This window comes from Hemitrygon akajei, chromosome 1 (assembly GCF_048418815.1).
Source record: "Hemitrygon akajei chromosome 1, sHemAka1.3, whole genome shotgun sequence".
In the NCBI taxonomy this organism is placed as follows: domain Eukaryota; kingdom Metazoa; phylum Chordata; class Chondrichthyes; order Myliobatiformes; family Dasyatidae; genus Hemitrygon; species Hemitrygon akajei.
In genome coordinates, this window is record NC_133124.1 from 171,514,063 (window position 1) to 171,537,517 (window position 23,455).

The 23,455-nt window shown below is 46.8% G+C and overlaps 1 protein-coding gene across 6 annotated transcripts in view; it reads left to right on the forward strand.

Moving 5' to 3' along the window:
- Positions 1 to 22,538, forward strand: part of cblc (Cbl proto-oncogene C, E3 ubiquitin protein ligase) — a 52,926-nt gene extending 30,388 nt beyond the window's left edge. For 4 of the 6 annotated variants that reach the window (XM_073054750.1, XM_073054759.1, XM_073054723.1 and 1 more), the window contains exons 6-15: positions 5,971 to 6,108; positions 7,079 to 7,166; positions 7,389 to 7,520; positions 7,816 to 8,016; positions 13,104 to 13,241; positions 14,060 to 14,245; positions 18,644 to 18,750; positions 19,995 to 20,189; positions 21,097 to 21,155; positions 21,475 to 22,538. In XM_073054750.1, the coding sequence (XP_072910851.1) occupies positions 5,971 to 6,108; positions 7,079 to 7,166; positions 7,389 to 7,520; positions 7,816 to 8,016; positions 13,104 to 13,241; positions 14,060 to 14,245; positions 18,644 to 18,750; positions 19,995 to 20,189; positions 21,097 to 21,155; positions 21,475 to 21,656 (1,426 nt within the window). In that variant the 3' untranslated portion in view covers positions 21,657 to 22,538. The remainder of the gene's footprint in view (positions 1 to 5,970; positions 6,109 to 7,078; positions 7,167 to 7,388; positions 7,521 to 7,815; positions 8,017 to 13,103; positions 13,242 to 14,059; positions 14,246 to 18,643; positions 18,751 to 19,994; positions 20,190 to 21,096; positions 21,156 to 21,474) is intronic. The other 2 variants (XM_073054740.1, XM_073054769.1) reach the window with 2 other exon arrangements.
- The last annotated feature ends 917 nt before the right edge of the window (positions 22,539 to 23,455 follow it).

The following is a 23,455-nucleotide window of genomic DNA, read 5'->3' on the forward strand; positions in this document are numbered from 1 at the left end:
TTGACACCTTGAGTAATCAAGAAACCATCAGCCTCTGCTTTAAACATACCCATGGCCTGCCCTCCACAACTGTGCTAATGAATTCCACAGATTCACAACCATCTGGCTAAAAAAAATTCTCTCATCTCTGTTCTAAAACGATGTCCCTCTTCTCTGAGGCAGTGTCCTCTAGTCCTAGACTTGCCTATTAATTCCAAAATCCCCTCTCCCCTCATGCTTATCCTCTTCCTCTCCCTGTCTGTCCCTCTCCTTCCACCCCCCATTCCCCCCTTTCCACCCCCAATCCCCTTCCTCTCCCTGTCTGTCCCCCTCTTTCCACCCCCCCATTCCCCCCTTTCCACCCCCCAATCCCCTTCCTCCTGTCTTTTTCTTATTATTTTTATGTTTTGGGGTAACAAAACTTAACGGTGGAGACAACTAAGGTTGAAAATACACCAGAAATGATTACCTACTTGTTGAAGTGCAACGAGGTGTTCAGGTTGTGAAAGAAAACACTTGGCGTGACCTTTGAGTGAAAAAAGTGCAGTGCACTTTCTTCACAAGAGAGAAATGGTTATGTTTTTAAAAAAGGCAGAAAATTAACAAATTCATGGGTTCATAAAATATGTGTCAGGGCACTGGAGCAGGGATCCAATCACAGACCCAGTACTGTGCACACAGTGATATTAATTGAATAACAAATCCCAAGGTGCAAACAAAGTCAGCGTCGAAGTTCAGGCAGAGATCAAAACATCGGGAGAAATGCAAAAACCAGAATTGGGAAAGAAGCAGAGTCAATATTCGGACGGACAGACAGAGCACAGATAAAAATGCTCAAAAGGCTCAGGAAAATCCACTGGCACAAAGAGGTGAAGACACAGGACTGAAAAACACAGAGCAATAAACAGAGAGGCAGAACACAATGAGACAGAAGTGGCAGCAATACAGATAATAATGAGAAACAGGTGAGAGACAGAGTACTCAGTAATACAGGGGCTGGAGTAGGGACAGGAGCACATGGTGTATGAAAAGTAACAAGAGCACATGGTAATACAAAACCCAGACTGACGGCTAGGGGAAAACACACAAGAAGACAAAGTTCAGCTGGGGGTACTGAAACTGTGAGTACCGGGTGATAGTTAATCATAAATTTACGAAAAAAAATTAGCAGAAATGGATGGCTATATCAGAAAGGTAGACAAGTTTGATTGCACAAGAGATAACTGGAATATGTCTACTGAGCAACTCAAAGTATTTCGAATTAAATTAAATAACCAATGAGAAGCAAGTGCCAATTTTGTTAGTGTGTTGTGTTTGCTTTGAAGTTTGACTGCTCCAAACAAACCAGTCTTTCCTACTTTTGTGAAAGTAATGCAGGAATATTTGGAACCCAAACCATTATTCATTGTGGAATGCTTTTGGTTTCATAAGCAGATTCAAAAGGAAGAGGTGTCCATTTCAGCATATAACCATATAACAATTACAGCACAGAAACAGGCCATCTCAGCCCTTCTAGTCGATGCCAAACGCTTCTCACACCTAGTCCCACCGACCTGCACTCAGGCCATAACCCTCCATTCCTTTCCTGTCCATATATCTATCAATTTTTTTTTAATGACAAAATTGAACCTGCCTCTACCACTTCTACCAGAAGCTCATTCCACACAGCTACCACTCTCTGAGTAAAGAAGTTCCTCTTGTGTTACCCCTAAACTTTTGCCCCTTAACTCTCAACTCATGTCCTCTAGTTTGAATCTCTCCTACTCTCAATGGAAAAAGCCTATTCACGTCAACTTTATCTATCCCCGTCATAGTTTTAAATACCTCTATGAAGTCCCCCCTCAACCTTCTACGCTCCAAAGAATAAAGACCTAACTTGTTCAACCTTTCTCTGTAACTTAGGTGCTGAAACCCAGGTAACATTCTAGTAAATCTCCTCTGTACTCTCTCTATTTTGTTGACATCTTTCCTATAATTCAGTGACCAGAACTATACACAATACTCCAAATTTGCCCTCACCAATGCCTTGTACAATTTAACATTACATCCCAACTCCTATACTCAATGCTCTGATTTATAAAGGCCAGCATACCAAAAGCTTTCTTCACCACCCTATCCACATGAGATTCCACCTTCAGGAAACTATGCACCGTTATTGCTAGATCACTCTGTTCTACCACATTCCTCAATGCCCTACCATTTACCATTATGTCCTATTTTGATTAGTCCTACCAAAATGTAGTACCTCATACCTCAGCATTCGACTCCATCTGCCATCATTCAGCCCGCTCTTCTAATTGGCCTAAATCTCTCTGCAAGCTTTGAAAATCTGCTTCATTATCCACAACGCCACTTATCTCAGTATCATCTGCATTCTTACTAATCCAATTTACCACCCCATCCTCCAGATCACTAATGTATATGACAAACAACACTGGACCCAGTACAGATCCCTGAGGCACACCACTAGTCACCGGCCTCCAACCTGACAAACAGTTATCCACCACTACTCTCTGGCATCTCCCATCTAGCCACTGTTGAATCCATTTTATTACTTCAATATTAATACCTAACAATTGAACCTTCCTAACTAACCTTACGTGTGGAACCTTGTCAAAGGCCTTACTGAAGTCCATATAGACAGCATCCACTGCTTTATCCTTGTCAGCTTTCCTAGTAACCTCTTCAAAAAATTCAATAAGATTTGTCAAACATGACCATGTTTGACTGTTCCTGATCAGACCTTGCCTATCCAGAAAATTATGTATACCATCTCTAAGACTACTTTCCATTAATTTACCCACCACAGATGTCAAACTTACAGGCCTATAATTGCTAGGTTTATTCTTAGAACCCTTTTTAAACAATGGAACCACATGAGCAATACGCCAATCCTCCGGCACAATCCCCGTTTCTAATGACATTTGAAATATTTCTGTCAGAGCCCCTGCTATTTTTACACTAACTTCCCTCAAGGTCCTAGGGAATATCCTGTCAGGATCTGGAGACTTGTCCACTTTTATATTCTTTAAAAGCGCCAGTACTTCCTCTTCTTTAATCATCATAGTTTCCATAACTACCCTACTTGTTAACCTTACCTTACACAATTCAATATACTTCTCCTTAGTGAATATCGAAGAAAAGAAATTGTTCAAAATCTCCCCCATCTCTTTTGGCTCCACATATAGCTGTCCACTCTGATTCTCTAAGGGACCAATTTTATCCCTCACTATCCTTTTGCTATTAATATAACTGTAGAAGCCCTTTGGATTTATTTTAATCTTACTTGCCAAAGCAACCTCATATCTTCTTTTAGCTTTTCTAATTTCTTTCTTAAGATTCTTTTTACATTCTTTATATTCCTTGAGCACCTCATTTACTCCATGCTGCCTATATTTATTGTAGATCTCTCTCTTTTTCCAAACCAAGTTTCCAATATCACTTGACTCATTCAGACTTTTAACCTTTCCTTTCAACCTAACAGGAACATAAAGATTCTGTCCCCTCACAATTTCACTTTAAATGACCTCCATTTTTCTATTACATCCTTCCCATACATACCCAAAATATGTTCAGGGATATTTGCGTGGAGTTCTCCATAGGTACTTTCCAATGAGACAGGGAAAGGATGGTAGGGTACAGGAACCGTGGTGTATATCTGTTGTATATCTAGTCAAGAAGAAAAGAAGAGCTTAGGAAAGGTGCAAAAAAACTAGGTAATGATAGAGATCTAGAAGATTATAAGGCAAGCAGGAAGGAGCTTAAGAAAGAAATTAGGAGAGCCAGAAGGGGCCATGAGAAGCCCTTGGCGGGCAGGATTAAGGAAAACCCCAAAGCATTCTACAAGTATGTGAAGAGCAAGACGATAAGACATGAGTGAATAGGACCAATCAAGTGTGACAGTGGAAACGAGTGTATGGAACCGGTGGAGATACCTGAGATATTAATGAATACTTTGCTTCAGTATTCACTACAGAAAAGGATCTTGGTGATTGTAGGGATGACTTACAACGGACTGAAAGGCTTGAACGTGTAGATATTAAGAAAGAGGATGTGCTGGAGCTTTTGGAAAGCATCGAGTTGCATCAGTCACTGGAACTGGACAAGATGTACCCCAGGCTACTGTGGGAGGCGAGAGAGGAGATCACTGAGCCTCTGACTTGGCATGTCTTACCTTTGCATCATCAATGGGGACATGATAGGTTCCAGAGGATTGGAGGGTTACAGATGTTGTTCTATTATTCAAGAAAGGGAGTAGAGATAGCCCAGAAAATTATAGACCATAGAGTCTTACAACAGTGCTTCGTAAATTGATGGAGAAGATCCTGAGAGGCAGGATTTATGAACATTTGGAAAGGCATAATATGATAAGAAATAGTCAAAGGCAGGTCGTGCCTTATGAGCTTGATTGAATTTTTTGAGGATGTGACTAAACACATTGAAGAAGGAAGAGCAGTAGATGTAGTGTATATGGATTTCAGCAAGGCATTTGATAAGGTACCCCATGTGAGGCTTATTCAGAAAGTAAGGAGGCATGGGATCCAAGGGAACATTGCTTTGTGGATCCAGAACTGGCTTGCCCACAGAAGGCAAAGAGTAGTCATATTCTGCATGGAGGTCAGTCACCAGTGGTGTGCCTCAAGGATCTGTTCTGGGACCCCTACTCTTCATGATTTTTATAAATGACCTGGATGAGGAAGTGGAGGGATGGGTTAGTAAATTTTCTGATGACACAATGGTTAGGGGTGTTATGGACAGTGAGGAGGGCTGTCAGAGGTTACAGTGGGACATTGATAGGATGTAAAACTTGGCTGAGAAGTGGCAGATGAAGTTCAACTCAGGTAAGTGTGAGGTGGTTCATTTTGGTAGGTCAAATATGATAGTATTAATGGTAAGACTCTCAGCAGTGTGGAAGATCAGAGGAAACTTGGGACCCGAGTCCATAGGATGCTCAAAGCTGCTGCGCTGGTTGACTCTGTGTTTAAGAAAGGATACAATGCATTGGGCTTCATCAATCATGGGACTGAGGTTAGGAGCTGAGTGGTAATGTAACTGTATAGGACCCAGGTTAGAACCCACTTGGAGTACTGTGCTCAGTTCTGGTCGCCTCACTAGATGAAGGATGTGGAAACCATAGAAAGTGTGCAGAGGAGATTTGCAAGGATGTTGCCTGAATTGGGGAGCATGTCTTATGAGAACAGGTTGAATGAACTCGGCCTTTTTTCCTTGGAGCGAGGAAGGATAAGAGGTGACCTGATAGAGGTGTACAAGATGTTGAGAGGCATTGATCGTGTGGATAGTCGGAAGCTTTTTCCCAGGGCTGAAGTGACTAGCATGAGAGGGCATAGTTTTAAGGTGCTTAGAAGTAGGTACAGAGGAGATGTCAGGGGTAAGTTTTTTACGCAGAGAGTGGTGAGTGAATGGAATGGGCTGCTGGCGACGGTGGTGGAGATGGACACGATAGAGTCTTTTCAGAGACTCCTGGACAGGTACATGGAGCTCGGAAAAATGAGGGCTATGGGTAACCTTAGGCAATTTCTAAGGTAGGGACATGTTCGGCACAGCTTTGTGGGCCAAAGGGTCTGTATTGTGCTCAAGGTTTTCTATGTTTCTTAATATATTATTGATTAAATTTGTTTTTTAAAACAATTACGGGCTATGTGTAAAAATACTTGAATAGCAGACATCATTCTGCCTCCTTGTCATACGTACATGTCTTGCTTAAAGTAAAGATTGAACTAACATTCACACATCCAGACATTACAAAACATTACAACCCCCATCCATTCAGTCTCTCTCCCTTCGTCAGTGGGCCATTGGGTAAGTGACAAACCCCTCCCTCCTCCCTCTGTCCCTCCTTGCCCTTCACTGACTCCATCGTCACAGTCTCTTTCCCATAGTCAGTGGGCCATTCGATAAGTAACAAACCCCCCCCAACCACCTCTTCGTCCCTGCTTCACTGACCCTGTTCTCACTGTCTCTCTCCCACAGTTACATTTTCCGTCTCAGCTGCACGCAGCTGGGTCAGTGGGCCATTGGATACGTGACGGACGACGGGACTATTCTACAGACGATCCCCCACAACAAGCCACTGTCACATTCCCTGACTGAGGGCGCTCGTGAGGGATTGTGAGTATGGGTGAGAGGAGGAGGGAGGACTGGAACGCGAGGGAGGAAACAGGGGAGTGGGGGATAGGACAGCAAAGGTAATGGGAACGACACTCGTCATGAAAAGAACAGCGTGCTGGCGCTATAAGACTATGACATATATAGTATTAGAAGAATTTAGCCATTTGACCCATCGAGTCTGCTCTGCCATTCCGTCATGGCTGATTTATTTTCCCTCTCAACCCCATTTTCCTGCTTTCCCTCCATATCATTTGATTGTCTGACTAATCAAGAGGTATAAATAAACCTCTGCTTTAAATATACTCAATGGTTTGGCCTCCATGGCCATCTGAGGCAATAAATTCCACAGATTCACCACCCTCTGGATAAAGAAATTCCTTCCCATCTCCATTATAAATGGATGTCCCTCTATTCTAAGACTGTGCCCTCTGATCCTGGATGCCCCCACTCTAGAAAACATCCTCTCCACATGCACTCTATCTAGGCCTTTCAATATCTGAACAGTTTCCACCCCCCCCCCACCTTTCTTCGAAACTCCAATGAGTACTGTAATGGACACGTGCTGCAATTGCCTTCCTACCACTCTCGTCCTGCATGAGGATTCCCAAGTCCCTTTGCACATCTGCTTTCTGAATTTTCTTCTCATTTAGAACATAGTCTGTCTTTATTCCTTCTACCTAAGTGCATGATCATACACTTCCCGACACTGCATTGTATCTGCCATTTCTTTGCCCGTTCTCCTTCTGAAGAATCCTGAACACTGCCTGCCCCTCCACGTACCTTGGAGTCGAGCTAGTGGGTTGGGTTGGGGGAGAGGATGCGTGAGGTTTGGTGGAAACCAGGGGCAAAGGGATGGAAGTTTGAGAAAGGGGGTGGGAAGCTGGTGACTGGGTGGGTGCGACACTGAAGCCATCAATCTTTTACCACCAAGGGACACAAAGTGACCCTTGACTTTTGCTCCTCCCACCAGTTACTTATACCCTGATGGACGGGATTTCAATCCGGATCTGACAGCCCTTTGTCAGCCTTCCCAGCAGGATCGTATCCAGGTGTCGCAGGTACAGGCGTGGGGCCGGGCGGCTCTAAAGGACGGAGGGGTGTAGGGGTCAGATGTGGTTAGTGAAGGGTGGGAGGGTCAGAAGAGGTTACAGAGATGTGGAGGGTGTTACAGAGAGGTGGCGGGGGCTATAGGCACTGGGAAGGGTGTGAGAAGCTGGGGGAGTGTGTGAGACAGAGGGGTGTCGGCAGTGCTGGGGTGATGCAGTGACCTTTCCCACCAGGAACAATACCAGTTGTACTGTGAGATGGGGTCGAGTTTCCAGATGTGTAAGATCTGTACGGAGAACAACAAGAACAGGAAGATGGAGCCCTGTGGTCACCTCATCTGTGACGCGTGTCTCACTTCCTGGCTGGTATGTAAACAACCCCCTCAACTCCCCTCATCCCCTCACCCCCAACTCCCCTCACCCCCCCCCCAAACACCCCTCGTCACACATCACCCAAAACACCCCAAACACCCCTCGCCACACATCCCGGTAACACCCCCCACCCTTCTCATGCTACCTGCCCTTCTGAACCCCCTGCCCTTCTCACCCCCACCACTCTTCTCAACCCCTCCCACTCTCACCCTTTTCAACCCCCATTCTTCTTTCACTACTCTCTCCGCCTACTCTTCCAAATTCGCTCAGTGCTCCTCTCTTCCTCTAGCATTCCGACGGCCACACTTGCCCCTTCTGTCGCTGTGAAATTCGGGGCACACAGCTGATTGTGGTAGAGCCATTTGCCCCTCGCCAGTGTCATCCCTACCCTAGTGCCCTGCCAGATGAGGCGGATTCAGAGGACGAAGATGAGGAGGACAACTTTGAAGACATGGAGACCCTGGCTGATCAGCTGGCATCGCTCCACAAGGTGAGATCTGAGGCTGGGGCAGTGTTGCTCTCCATCTGTGGGACCATCCAAACCCCAGCCATGGTGGAACCATCTCTGGGACCATCCAATCCCCATTGGCAGTGGAACCATTTGTGGGGCCACCCAAACCCTGTCCATGATAGGGTCATCTCTGGGACCACTTAAACCCCATCTTTGGAGTGACTATCTCTGGGATCACATGAACCCCATCCACACCAACCATTTCTGGAACAACCTGAACCTCGGTCAGGGTGGAAACTTCGCTGGGACCAACTGAACCCCATACACAGTGGGACCATATCTGGGACTGTGGTAACCCCATATGCAATGAGACAACACCTGTATCTCATGCACTGTGGGACCATCTCTGTAACTACCCAAACCTCATATGCAGTGTGACCACCTGATCCCCATTGATGATGCGACCAGTTCTGGAACCACCCGGTCCTATCGACAGTGGGGCCATCTCTAGGAACATCCATGGTGGGATCTTGTCAGGGACCACATAAATCCCGTCCATAGTGGGACCATCTCTGGAACCACATTCACTCCATCCATGACTTATTCCAAAGGTGAATATTGGAACTATATAAGGCACTGGTGATGCCTCACTTCCCTCATTGTAGAAAAGACGTGCTGACATTGTAGAGGGTTCAAAGGAGGTTCATGAGAATGATTCAGGGATTGAAAGGTTTTTCGTATGAGCAACATTTGATGGCTCTGGGCCCGTACTGACTGGAATTTAGAAGAATGAGGGTGGATCTCAATGAAACCGATTGAATGTTGAAAAGGTCTTTAGATAGAGTGGATGCGGAGAGAATGTTTCCTATGTTGTGGATGTCTGGGACCAGATGGCACAGCCTCAGAATAGAGTGGTGTTCATTTACAACAGAAATGAGGAGGAATTTCTTTAGCTGAAGAGTGGTGGATCTGTGGAAGTCAGTGCCACAGGCAGCTGTGAAGGGCAGGCCATTGAGTGTGTTTAGGGCAGGGGTTGATAGGAGCTCAATTAGTGAAGACATGAAGGGTTACTTGGAGAAGTCAGGAGATTGGGACTAAAAGCAAAATGGATCAGCCATGATGAAATGGCAGACCCAAATGGCCTAATTCTGCTCCCATGTCTTATGAAGAAGTTTTCTAAAGGGAGGATGGCAACAAGGGAAGGTGGACGGAATGAAAGCAAAATTGAAGACATACAATGCAGCAAATTGTGGGAAGCTACGGTACTGGGAAACAATTTAAGAATCACCAGAAGGCAACTGAAAAAAGAATAAAGAGAGGAACTATGAAGGTAAGCTAGCCAATAATATTAAAAAGGATACCAAAAGCTTTTTCACATATAAAAAGAGTAAAAGAGAGGCAAGAGTGGATATTAGATCACACCTCTCGAGAAGTAGTAATGGGGAACAAACAAATGGCAGAAGAGCTCAAGTATTTTGTGTCGGCCTTGACTGCGAATGATACCTGCAGTATGCCAGAAGTTCAAGAGTGTCAGGAGGCTGAAGTGAGTGTGGTTGCTGTTACAAAGGAGGAGGAGATGGGGAAGCTAAAAGGTCAGAAGACAGATAATTCACTTGGACCAGATGGACTGCTCTCCAGGGTTCTGAAAGAGGCAGCTGAAGTCATTGAATCACTGGATTCTGGAATGGCACTGGAGGAATGGAAAATTGCAAATGTCACTCCACTCTTTAAAAAGGGAGGGGCCAGAAATAAGGAAATTAGTTGCTCTGACTGCAGTGGTTGGGAAGATGTTAAAGTTACTTATTAAGGATGTGGTTTTGATAAAATAGGCTGAAGTCAGCATGGGTTCCTTCAACGGAAAGTCTTGTGTGACAGATCTGTTTGATTTCTTTGAGGAAAACAAGAGGCACAATAGACAAAGATGAAGTCAATGGATGTTGTTTACTTTGATTTTCAGGAGGGCTTTGACAAGGTACCACACATGAGGCTGCGAAACAAGTTAAGAGCCCATCATATATACTAGGATGGATAGAGCATTTGCTGATTGGCAGGAAGCAAAGAGTGGGAGTAAAAGCTGGCTACTGGTGACTAGTAGTATTCCACAGAGTTCAGTGTTGGAAGCATTTCTTTTTATGTTATATGTCAATGATCTGGATGACAGAAGTGGTGACTTTTATCCAAGATTGCAGATGATATGTAGGTAGGTGGTGTTGAAGGCAAGTACAATGAGTAAATATATAGATAGACTATTGTGAGAAATTGGATGTGCAAAGGGACTTTGCAGGATTCCCTGCGGGTTAACGCAGGTTGAGTTGGTGGTAAGGAATGCAAATGCAATGTTAGCATTCTTTTCAAGAGGACTAGAATATGAAAGCAAGGTTGTGATGCTGAGTCTTTATAAAGCATTGTTCAGACTGCATGGAGTACTGTGACCAGTTTTGGGTCCTGTATCAAAGAAAAAATGTGCTGCCATTGGAGGGGGTCCAGAGGAGGTTTGCAGGAATGGAATGGACGGGTTAATGTATGATGGCTCTGGGCCTACATCCACTGGACTTCAGAAGAATAAAGTGGGCAGGAATCATCAAAACATCAAATATTGAAAGGCGTAGATAGTCGACATGGAGAAGAAGTTTCCACAGTGGGAGAGTCTCAACCAGAGGGTAAAGGCTCAAAATACAAGGATGTCTCATTAGAACAGAGTTGAGGAATGAGAACAAGTATGACAGATCTTTGGATTTCATTGCCACAGATGGCTATGGAGGCCAAGTTATTGAGTATATTTAAGTCGGAGGTTAAAAGGTTCTTGATTAGTCAGGGCATCAGACATTACAGGGAGAAGGCAGGAGAATGGCTTTGAGACATATTTATTGTATGTTCCTGTCAGGATTAAAGACAAAGTGAATAAGGAACCTTGGTTATCTAGGGATATTGGAACTCTGATAAAGAAGAAGAGAGAGATGTATGACATGTATAGGAAACAGGGAGCAAATAAGGTACTTGAGTATAAAAAGTGCAAGAAAATACTTAAGAAATAAATCAGGAGGGCTAAAAGAAGACATGAGGTAGCTTTGGTAGTCAAGGTGAAGGATAATCCAAAGAGCTTCTATAGGTATATTAAGATCAAAAGGATAGTAAGGGATAAACTTGGTCCTCTTGAAGATCAGAGTGGTCGGCTACGTATGGAACCAAAAGAAATAGGGGAGATCTTAAATGGTTCGTTTGTGTCTGTATTTACTAAGGAAACTGGCATGGAGTTAATGGAAATAAGGCAAACAAGTAGTGAGGCCATGGAACCTATACAGATTGAAGAAGAGGAGGTGCTTGCTATTTTGAGGCAAATTAGAGTAGATAAATCCCCAGGACCTGATAGGGTATTCTCTCAGACCTTGAAGGAGACTATTGTTGAAATTGGCAGATATATTTTAAATGTCGGTATCTACGGGTGAGGCGCTGGAGGATTGGAGGATAGCTCATGTTGTTCCATTGTTTAAAAAGGACTCTAAAAGTAATCCAGGAAATTATAGGCCAGTAAGTTTGACATCAGTAGTAGGTAAATTATTGGAAGGAGTACTAAGAGATAGGATTTACAAGTATCTAGATAGACAGGGACTTATTAGGGAGAGTCAACACAGCTTTGTGCATAGTAGGTCATGTATAACAAATCTATTAGAGTTTTTTGAGGAGGTTACAAGAAAAGTGGATGAAGGGAATGCAGTGGATGTTGTATACATGGACTTCAATAAGGCCTTTGACAAGGTTCCGCATGGGAGGTTAGTTAGGAAGATTCAGTCGCTAGGTATACATGGAGAGGTAGTAAATTGGATTAGACATTGGCTCAATGGGAGAAGTCAGAGTGTGGTAGCGGAGGATTGCTTCTCTGAGTGGAGGCCTGTGACTAGTGGTGTGCCACAGGGATCAGTGCTGGGTCCATTGTTATTTGTCATCTACATCAATGATCTGGATGATAATGTGGTAAATTGGATCAGCAAATTTGCTGATGATATAAAGATTGGAGGTGTAGTGGACACTGAGGAAGGTTTTTAAAGCTTGCAGAGGGATCTGAACCAGCTGGAAAATGGGCTGAAAAATGGCAGATGGAGTTTAAGTGTGAGGTATTGCACTTTGGAAGGAAAAAACAAGGTAGAACATACAAGGTAAATGGTAGGGCACTGAGGAGTACAGTAGAACAGAGGGATCTAGGAATACAGATACAAAATTCCCTAAAAGTGGTGTCACAGGTAGATAGGGTAGTAAAGAGAGCTTTTGGTTCATTGGCCTTTATAAATCAAAGTATTGAGTATAAGAGTTGGAATGTTGTGGTGAGGTTGTATAAGACATTGGTGAGGCCAAATTTGGAGTATTGTGTGCAGTTTTGGTCACCAAATTACAGGAAGGATATTAATAAGGTTGAAAGGGTGCAGGGAAGGTTTACAAGGATGTTGCCGGGACTTGAGAAACTGAGTTACAGAGAAAGGCTGAATAGGTTAGGACTTTATTCCCTGGAGCGTAGCAGAATGAGGGGAGACTTGATAGAGTTATATAAAATTATAATGGCTATAGATAGAGTGAATGCAAGCAGGCTTTTCCCACTGAGGCTAGGTGAGAACAAAACCCAGAGTGAAGGGGTGAAGGGGGAAAAGTTGAAAGGGAACATTGGGGGGGGCTTCTTCACACAGAGTGTTGTGGGAGTGTGGAATGAGCTGCCAGATGAAGTGGTGAATGTGGGCTCACTTAAGAAAAACTTGGACAGGTACATGGATGAGAGATGTATGGAGGGATATGGGCCAGGTGCAGGTCAGTGGGACAAGCCAGAAAAATGGTTCAGCACAGCCAAGAAGGGCCAAAAGGCCTGTTTCTGTGCTGTAATGTTCTATGGTTCTATATCAGCCATGATGGAATAGTGTGGCAGACGCGATGTGTTCGATGGCCTAACTCTGCTCCTGTGTCTTCTGGTGGTATGGATAGAGGGAACTGGACTTGTGCAGACTGACGGGAGTAGTTTAATTTGGCACTGTTTTCAGCACAGTTCTTGTGCTGTATTGGTCCTGTGGGGTGAAGGGCCTGTGCCTGCGTGGTACTGGTCCACGTTCTATGAACTGACACTTCTTTCTCTGCTCATCCCACAGGAGAACCAAGAGCACCCGGAGACCCCGCCTGCTCGTCCCCCTGTCCCACCACGGACTGACCTGTTGGGTCCCCAGGGTATTGGCCGTGTCCCTCAACCTGCCTGCCGCAGGTTCGGCAGTCCACCCTCCTTGCCCCAGGTAAGGTCATTACCTCACCCTGGGACCGCTCACCCATCTCCTCTTGCACCCTCATTTCCCCGGGACACCTCACACTCTCAGCCCCACCTTCTCCTTGGATCTCAAACCATCCTGCTCTACCCCAAGGCCAACTCCCACAACTCTATTCCCCGAGTCTGTACCCCGACTCACCTTCACCCTACTCTCTGTCCCTCTTCGGAGCTTACCCATGGGACAGGGGAGTGGTGAGGTCTCAGTAAAGAGTTTGGGAGTGTAATGGGAAAGGATTTCAGAGTCCTGCACTCTGAACTTTTTCCCCACCCTCCCACTGTCTCCTCGTCTGTGACTGCCCATAGCTACACATGGGGAGGAGGAGTTGATGAAGGGAGAATAGGGAGGAGGGTGGGAGGACGGAGAGAGGGAGGAAGGGGAAGGAAGGAGGGTGTGGGGAGGAAAGGGAGAACAGGATCAGGAGGGTATGTACCAGAAGAAACAAACATTTAAGTCTCCCTAAACCCCTCCCCTCTCTCTCAATTCACCTTCTCCATATCTCCCCAACCCTAACCCATTCACCTACCCGTAAATATCCCTCCCCTTCCATTTCCCACCCCTCTCTCCCCTCTCATCCTCTCCAACCTGCTCTTCTACCATATCCCCTTCCTCAATCCACTCTCCTCCATTCACACCCACTGTCTCTCATCTCCTCATCACCCTCACCTTCCCTTTTCCCATCTCAACACCCCCTCCTCCCCACCCCCTTCCCTTACACCCTTCTCACCCACCACCCCCCTACACCCTCCCCCTACCTCTGCCTCACCCTCTTCTCCTCTGCCCCTCAGGCCAGTCCAGTGGTGCCTGCCACAGTAGAGCCGCCCGTCCCGATGCTGATCCAGGACCGGATGAGGAACCGTCCCCTGCCGAGGGTTCCCATTGCCACGAGAGGAGCCGGGCAACGCCAGGGGGCCGAGCTGACTGCCTCGGACATCCTCGGCCGCAGGGGCGCTGAGCGCCGGCACGTGGCAGCGGTGAGGGTGAAGGGGGCTCAGGGGGGTGGCAGTGAAGGATGGGTAGGGCCTCAGGAGAAGTGGTCTGAGTGAGGAGGGAGGAACTGAGTAGGAAGGGTATCAGGATGGAGGTGAGCAGGGAGGTATGGAGATAGGGTTAAGGATGGAGGAGTGGAGGGCGTAGAGAGGTAGGAGTGAGGATGAGAGGTGGTGATGGGTATAGGTGATGTGGTCAGTATGTTACAGATGACACCACCCTGGGTGGTATGGCGGTGTGTAGGTCTTTGAGGTCGAGAGGTGACACCATAAGACCATAAGGTAATGGAGCAGAATTAGGCCATCTGCCCATCGAGTCTGCTCTACCATTTCATCATGACTGATCCAATTTTCTTCTCGGCCCCAATATCCTGCCTTCTCCCTGTATCTCTTCATGCCCTGACCAATTAAGAATTTATCAGCCTCTGCATTAAATTTATATACAGACTTGACCTCAACAGCTGCCTGTGGCAATGAATTCACAGATTCACCAACCTCTAGCTAAAGAAATTTCTCCTCATCTACATTTTAAAAGGACACCCCTCTATTCTGAGGCTGTGTCCTCTGGTCTTAGACTGCCCCACCAAAGGAAACATCCTTTCCACATCCGCTCTGACAAAGCTTTTCATCATTTGATAGGCTTCAACGAGGTGACCCCTCATTCTGCTGAATTTCAGTGAAATCAGTCCAAAGCCATCAAACAATCTGCACATGATAAGCCATTCAATCCTGGAATAATTTTTGTGAAACTCTTTTGAACCCTCTCCAGTCTCAGCACATCCTTTCTCAGATAAGGGGCCCAAAACTGCTCACAGTACGCCAAGTGGGGCCTCACCAGTGCTTTATAAATTCTCAATATTACACCCTTGCTTTTTCATTCTAGTCCTCTTGAAATGCATGCTAACATCACATTTGCCTTCCTCACTACAGACTCAGACTACAAATTAACCTTTGGGGAACCCCGCACAAGAACTTCCAAGTCCCTTTGTGTCTCAGATATTTGTATTTTCTCTCCATTTAGAAAATAGTCAACCTTTTCATGTTTTCTTCTGAAGTGCAGAACCATACACTTTCCGACACTGTGTTCCATCTGCCAGTTCTTGGCCCATTCTCCTAAACTGTCTAAATCCTTCTGTAACCACTCAACTTCAAAACTACCTGCCCCTCCACCTCTCTTCATATCATCTACAAACTTTGCAAAAAAGCCATCATTTCCATCATCCAAATCATTGAGATATAACACAAAAAAAATCAGTCCCAACACTGACTCCTGTGGAACACCACTAGTCACTGGCAGCCGGTCAGAAAAGGCTCCCTTTATTCGCACTCTTTGCCTTCTGCTAATTTGCTTCTGCTTTGTCTATGCTAGAATCTTTCCTGTAATCCCATGGGCTCCTAGTTTGTTAAACAGCCTCATGTGTGGCACCTAGTCAAAGGCCTTCTGAACATCCAAGTACGCAAATCAACTGATTCTCCTTTGTCTATCCTGCTTGTTATTTCTTTGTTTCCAATAGATTTGTCGGGCAAGATTTCCCCTTGTGGAAACCATGCTGACTATGTCCTATTTCATCATGTGCCTCGAAGTGGCCTGAGACCTCCTGTTGAATAATCAACTCCACAATCTTCCCAACCTAATTAGGTCAAACTAATTGGCCTATAGTTTCCTTCTTTTTTGCCTCTCTCCCTTCTTGAAGTGTGGAATTTTTCAGTCTTTTGGAACCATTCTAGAATCTAGTGATTCTTGAAAGATCATTACTAATGCCTCCACAATCTCTTCAGCTACCTCCTCCAGAACCCTGGGGTGTACACCATCTGCTCCAGATGTCTTACCTACCTTCAGACCTTTCAGTTTCCCAAGAACCTTCTTTCTAGTTATGGTAGTTATGGTAACTTTACATGATTCATGAACCCTTCCACCATACTGCTAGTGTCTTCCACAGTGAAGACTGATTTAAAATATTTATTTGGTTTGTTGGTTAGTCCGCTGTTCCCCATTACTACCTCTCCAGCATCATTTTTTTTCAGAGGTCTGATATCCATGCTCTCCTCTCTTTTACACTTTATATATCTGAAGAAGCTTTTGGTATCCATTTTAATATTATTGGATAATTTACATTTGTATTCCATCTTTACCTCCTTAATGACTTTTTTATTTACCTTCTGTTGGTTTTTAAAAGCTTCCCAATCCTCTAACTTCTCACAAACATTCGCTCTATTATATGACCCTTCTTTGGCCTTTATGTTGGCTTTGACTCTCTTGTTAGCCATAGTTGTGTCATCTTTCCTACAGAATACTTCTTCCACTTTGGGATGTATGTAACTTGTGCCTTCCAAGTTGCTTCTAGATTGCTCTACCATCATCCCTGCCAGTGTTCTTTTAGAATCAATTCTGGCCAACTCCTTTCTCAAGCCTCTGTAAATACATTTACTCCACTGTAATACTGATACATCTGACTTTAGCTTCTCCTTCTCAAATCTCAGGGTGAAGCCGATCAAATTATGAACACCTCCCCTTAGGGTTTTTTTTAAACCTTATGCTCTCTAATCAATTCTGTTTCATTGCACAACACCCAATCCAGAATAGCTGATCCTCCAGTGGGTTCTAAAAAGCCGTCTCGTAGGCCTCAAGAAATTAACCCTTCCTGGAATCCTGCACCAAACTGATTTTCCGAATGTACCTGCGTATTGCAATCCCCCATGATGATTGTAACATTGCCATTTAGGCATGTATTTTCTATATCCCATCGTAGTTTGTAGACCACATCCTGGTGGTGATGGGTTTTGGTGACATGTTTGGTGCGTTACAGATGATACCACACTGGGTAGTGCGGTGGACAGTGAGGAAAAGGTCCCTCAGGAGGAGGGGGAGGATGAGAGTGGTGACGAGTGTACGTGATGTGTTCAGTATGCAATAGATGATATCACACAGGTCACAGCAGGATCAGGGTCAGCTGGGGAACTGGGCCGAGGAATGGCAGGTGAAGTTTAACACAAGCAAGTGCATGGGCACAGTTTGAGAAGTGAAACAAGTGAAGAGTGAGGCCTGGGGAGTGCTGTAGAACAGAGAAACCCAGAGATACAGGGACATGGTTCCCTGAGACCGGTGACACGATTACTCAGAGTGTACGTGGGCAATGAAAAATGTACTTGTGGCAGCATCCAATGCACACAGCATCAGATACACAACATACCCAAAAAAATACCAATATAACTTATTCTGTACATAATTTTTTCAAGAAAAGTCTGTTTTAGTTTAAAGTGATCAAAGTGGTTGTCCCACTTTGTCAAACTGAGGTTGTGATTAAAGTGATAACGGCATGAAGTCATAGACATCCATAGTATAGAAACAGGCCCATTGGCCCATCTAGTCTGTGCTAAATCATTTAAACTGCCTACTCCCATCGACCTGCACTCAGGCCACAGGTCTCCATATCCCTGCCATCATGGACCTGTCCAAATTTGTCTTAAACTTCAAAATTAAGCGCGCATTCACCACTAACATTGGCAGCTCGTTCCACTCCCTCACCACGCTCGGAGTGAATGAGTTTCCCCTTATGCTGCCCTTAAACAGTCCACCCTTCACCCCTGTGAAAGGGTCGTGCGAGTTCATTCCAGAATGGTTGAATGGAAGTAGCTGTTCGTGAACCTGGTGTGGAACTTCAAGCTGCCGTGCCTCCTGCCCGATGGGAGGCGTGAGAAGATGGCATGGCCCAAATGGTGTGCACCTTTGATGGACGTTTCCTTTTTGAAGCAGTGTCTCTTGTAGATACTATGATGGTAGGGAGGGATGTGCCTATGGTACATCGGGCAGAGTCTGCTGATCTCTGCAGATTCCAACTTCTTGCACATTCAAATTGCCGTAGCAGACCATGGTGCTAGCGGCCAGGACACTTCCAACAGTACACCTGTCGAAGTTTGTTTGAGTGTTCAATGAACGGGTTGGTGAAGAAGGTATTTGAGATGCAGGCGGTCAGGGCACAGAGGACGCGAGTTGGGATACTATGCGATAATTGTACAAGACATTGGTAAGACTGCGCTTGGAGTATTGTGTGCGGTTCTGGCCACCCGGCTATGGGAAGGATGTCGTTAAGCTGGAGAGGGTGCAGGAAAGATTCACGAGGATGTCTCCGGGACTGGAGGGATGAGTTATCAGGAGAGACTGGGACTGTCACCCCTGGAGCAAAGGAGGTTGAGAGGTGACCTCACAGAGGTTTATAAAGGTTCAAGTTTATTGTCATCATACATATACTGTATGTACAACCAAACGAAACAACCTTCCTCCAGACCACAGTGCACCTACAGACCACAAATCACAGCAGCACTTGGTGTGGATGAGGGAGGTTGGTGTTGGGGGCGGGCCTGACCTTCCCTTTCATCCACCAGGAGACATGCCTGGACATTGACGTGGACCCCAAGTATACAGAGCCACAGCCCCAACCACACCTCTCCATGGCCAACAGAAACTCGACTGACCTGGACTCAGCCGCACAGTAAGGTTCAAAATCTTGTCAGCCCCCTCCATACCTTCAACCTCCTCTTCATTCCCTACTGCTCAAAAATCTCCTCTTTCCTATTTTTCCACTCCCCTCATCTCCTCCCTGCATCTCCCTCTTCCGCTCTCCTCCCCTCTTCCCCATTCCGAGCTTCCTTCCCTCCCCTACCATCCTCCCCCACTCTCCCCCCACTCCCACTCTTCCCCTTCCATCACCCCACCACCTTCTACCATCCCCTCTACATGGCCCTTCCATCTCTACCCCCCTCGCACAACCCCCTCTCCTCCCCTCCCTTCTTCCCCATTACCCCTCTCCCCCTCCCCCTCTGTTCCCCAACTCTCTGTCCCACACTCTCTTCACCCTCCCCCTTTCTCTCCCACCACCCACTACCCCCCACTACCCCCCTCTTCCCCCACTCTCCCCTTCTTCCTATCTCAACCATTCCCCTCTCCTCTTTTTCCCTGTATGCACATCTCCAACTACCCCTTTTCTTCCTTATACCTCCTCACACATTCCTCTCAACTTTCCTACCCTTTCTAATTTTCTCCTTGCACTCCATCCCCTCCGCCACCCCCTTTTCCCTGGTGTCTCAGCGGAACTAGATTTGATCAGTGAATAATTATGATTTTCTCTCTCCCTGTCTGTCTCTGCCTGCATCTCCCTTGCCTGTCTCTCTCCATTTGTTTCCCCCGGTGTCCCTAATTATCTGCCTCTCTCCCTGTCCTCCCCATTGTCTTTGCCTGTCACTCCTCATCCCACCCTGTCTGTCTGTACTCACCTGTGTCTCTCCATGTCCTCTACCTCTCTCTTCCTGCCTGTCAATTTCTGTCCGTTTACATCTGACTTTGGATTTGTCTGCACCTGTTAATCCCATATCTGACTCGTGCACCCTCTCTCCCGGTCTCCCTGTGGCTGTCTCCATTCCATGTCCCCTGCGATCTCCACATCCTGCCGTGTGTCTCATCTCCATCTGTCTCCCCGTTTGCCCCACAAATCTCTGCACCATGGATCCTCCTGTCTCACCTCCCTTCACGCCTGCCTTGTGTCCCCACAACTGTCTTGTCCCCTCTTGCCCCCGTGTAATCTTCCCATCCTGACTCACTGAACCCTGTCTCGTCATCCCACTACTGACTTGCTTCCCCGTTTTGTCTTCCTGACTCATCTCTCTGCATCACCACCCCGACCCCGCCTCATCTACTGTACGTGGCATTGTCTCCCCGCGCCCTGTCTCGTCACCCCAGCCCCTTGTCTCACCGCTGTCTGGCTGTGAGTAGGCAGTCTGGCTGCTCTTCACTCTCCTACCTGGACTGGTGGAGTGAGGAAGATGACGATGAGGATGAGGAAGAGGTGACGGACCTGTCGGCAATCTACACAAAGCCCCACCCTAACAATGGGACCCTCACAAACCCTCTCCCCATCAGAGGGAGGCTCACAGGGTAAAAGTTCTCCCTGCGTCCCGTCCTCACTCTTCCCTGCTTCACCCCCCCCTGCCACCGGTCCAAAAGTCCCCCCTCTGCTCCCAGATAACTCGCCCACCTCAAACCAACCCAAAACAAGGAGATACTTCTCCTCATCCCTCCCACTGACACCACCCTCACTAGCCTTCCTGAAACCCTACACATCTCTCCCTTCATCTCCTCCTCATCCCTCCCACTGACTCCACCCTCACTACCCTTTCTGAAACCCTACACATCTCTCCCTCCATCTCCTCCTCATCCCTCCCACTGACACCAGCCTCACTACCCTTTCTGAAACCCTCCACATCTCCCTCCATCTCCTCCTCATCCCTTCCACTGACACCACCCTCACTACCCTTCCTGAAACCCTCCACATCTCCCTCCATCTCCTCCTCATCCCTTCCACTGACACACACCAACCAGCCTTCTTAAAACCCTCCTCACCTGTCCCTCCATCCCTTCCTCAGCCCTCCCACTGACACCACCCTCACTACCCTTCCTGAAAACCTACACATCTCCCCACCCCCTCCTCATCCCTCCCACTGACACACACCAGCCAGCCTTCTTAAAACCCTCTTCACGTGTCCCTCCATCCCCTCCTCATCCCTTCCACTGACACCACCCTCACTACTTCCTGAAACCCTCCACATCTCTCCCCCGTCTCCTCCTCAGCCCTCCCACAGACACACACCAACCAGCCTTCTTAAAACTCTCCTCACGTGTCCCTCCGTCCCCTCCTCATCCCTCCCACTGACACCACCCTATTTTCTCTCCCTCCCTCCTTGCTGTGCCTTGCATCTCACTTGGCCCTCTCGCCCCCCTCCCCCACCGTGCACATGACATGGACTCTGACCGTCACCCCTAACTGTGTCCCCACTGCCCACAGGCCGGGCCAGACTGCGTGTGGAGCCCCCTCACTGTCACGGTCGCCAAGATGCCCCCCAGGTGGGTGGTCAGACTGTGCCTGGCATGGTGGGGGGGCGGAATACAATTTGCAGAGGGAGGAGGGGATTGGGGTTGTGAGAGTGTGAGAAGGGGTTGGAATTGACTGCTGGTGTAAGGGAGTTGGCGAGGGAGGGGAGTGGGAGGAGGGGAGGGTCCTGGGTAGATTGTGGGTTAGCAGAGGGAATGGGGGTTTCATTAGGGTTAGGATAAGAGGAGGGAGTGAGGTTCAGTGGGGATGATGGGATTCGGGGTCATTGTGGGGCTACGGGGGGGGATTTCTCTGCTCTGCCCCCACTCCAGTCTGCTCGGCTCCTGATAGGTCACCCAGTGGAGCTCCCGATCGATCCTGTTGCCTGTGCCACGCTGCTGAGGGAGGGATTCCCGCTTGAAGAGATCCACAAGGCGCTGTCCATCTCCAGCAACAACATGCAGCTGGCGCGGGTCATCCTTTCAGAGTTCGTGCCGGGCCACAGAGCTGGCTCCAGCCCCCAGTCCTCCTGATTCTGGGCTGCATGGACTCCCGTGATCACCCCTCCCTGCACACTGGGCAGGGCGGGGGGTTGGTGAATGAATACACCACTGGCTGGACGTGGCACTGGACAAGAGAGGAATCACAGGATCCACTGGATCACTGGCTGGAGAGCAGCCACGCCACTGCTGAAGGATTGGATTCCTTGTTCACAAAGTGTAAATCACAACGTATCCTAACACTGTCTGTGTTCCTGGCTCACTCCGCCTGGACACACAACAGTCACGGTCCCGCCCAACCAGTGTCATCTCCCTGACACAGGGTCATAGTACAACACACTTTCATTCATTAACTACCATAACCATTAACAACCCTCTCTTTGTATCTCCTTCTGATCCGCCCTGTCTCTGTAAACCCCTTTGGAATCTACACCTCTCCGCCCCTTCACCCTGTCTCTGTAATCTGTCCCCCCTCCAGCCCCTATGCCACATCCTACCTCCGTGACCCCCTCCAACACTAACACCCCTCCCCACTCAGTGGTCCTGTCACTGACACAACCCTGCTGGGGTGGGTGGGGCTGAATTAAATGCTCCCGGGGCGAAGGTTAAACTGGCCTGCAGTTCTGTGAGTGTACAGCAGGTGGCAGTGGTTACCGTGGCTGAGAGCAGAAGACTATCAAACGTCACAGGAGCTGAATTTGGCCCTTCGAGTCTGCTTTGCCATTTTCATCATGGCCGATTCATTATCCCTCTCAATCCCAAGACAACTAGGGATATAGGCATCACTCTTCCCTCCTTGTCCCTTCCATCATAGTCCCCATTCCTCCTTGTCTGGAAGTATATTTGTAATGCACACTGTATTTTGAATGGTTCAGGACTATATTCTGTAAATGTTATTAAACTTTCTGTGGAAAACTCAGCTTGATAAGAAAGTTTCTTCAACACCACACCATTTGAACTTGACGTCATTTAATACTTCTTGGAGTTCAACAGCTGAATTATTCCTAACACAATTGATGATGCAGAACTCTTTAAAACAAAGAGTCTAAGCACAACCCTTTGGCCCATCACTACTATGCTAACCATCAGACACTCATACACCCAGTGAGAGTCTGTGTTCTGTCAGACTCTGGCATCTGCTGTAGTGACTCCAGTCCCTCTGTGATCATAATATGATTGAATTCATACTGCAATTGGAGAGAGTGAAGCATAACGCACATGTATCAGTATTGCAATTGAATAAAGAGTATTACAGAGACATGAGAGAGGAGCTTAACCACGTGGATTGGAGGAAAATACTGGCAGGGATGATGGCAAAGCAGAGATGTCTGATTTTTCTGGGAATATTTCACAAGGCGCAGTATAGATATGTCCCACAGGAAGAATACTCCAAAGCTAAGGAAAGCAAAAGTGAGTGGAAGGTGAATGATTGGGAAGCGTTTCAAATACAACAAAAGGCAACTAAAAAAACCTATAAGGGAAAAAATGAAGTATGAGGGAAGACTAGCCTATAATATAAAGCAGGATACCAAAAGCTTTTTTCAGTTATGTAAAGAATAAAAGAAATGGCAGATGAACGTACTGGGTACTTTGCATCAGTCTTCACTGTGGAAGACACTAGCAGTGTACCAGAGGTCTGTGAGCATCAGGGAGCAGGAGTGAGTGCCATTGTTCTTACAAAGGAAAAAATGCTGGGAAAACTTAAAGGTCATAAGGTGAATGAGTCACCTGGACCAGATGGACAACATCCCAGAGTCCTGAGAGAGGTTGCTGAAGAGGTAACAGTGGCATTGATCATGATCTCTCAAGAATCACTTGATTCTGGCATAGCC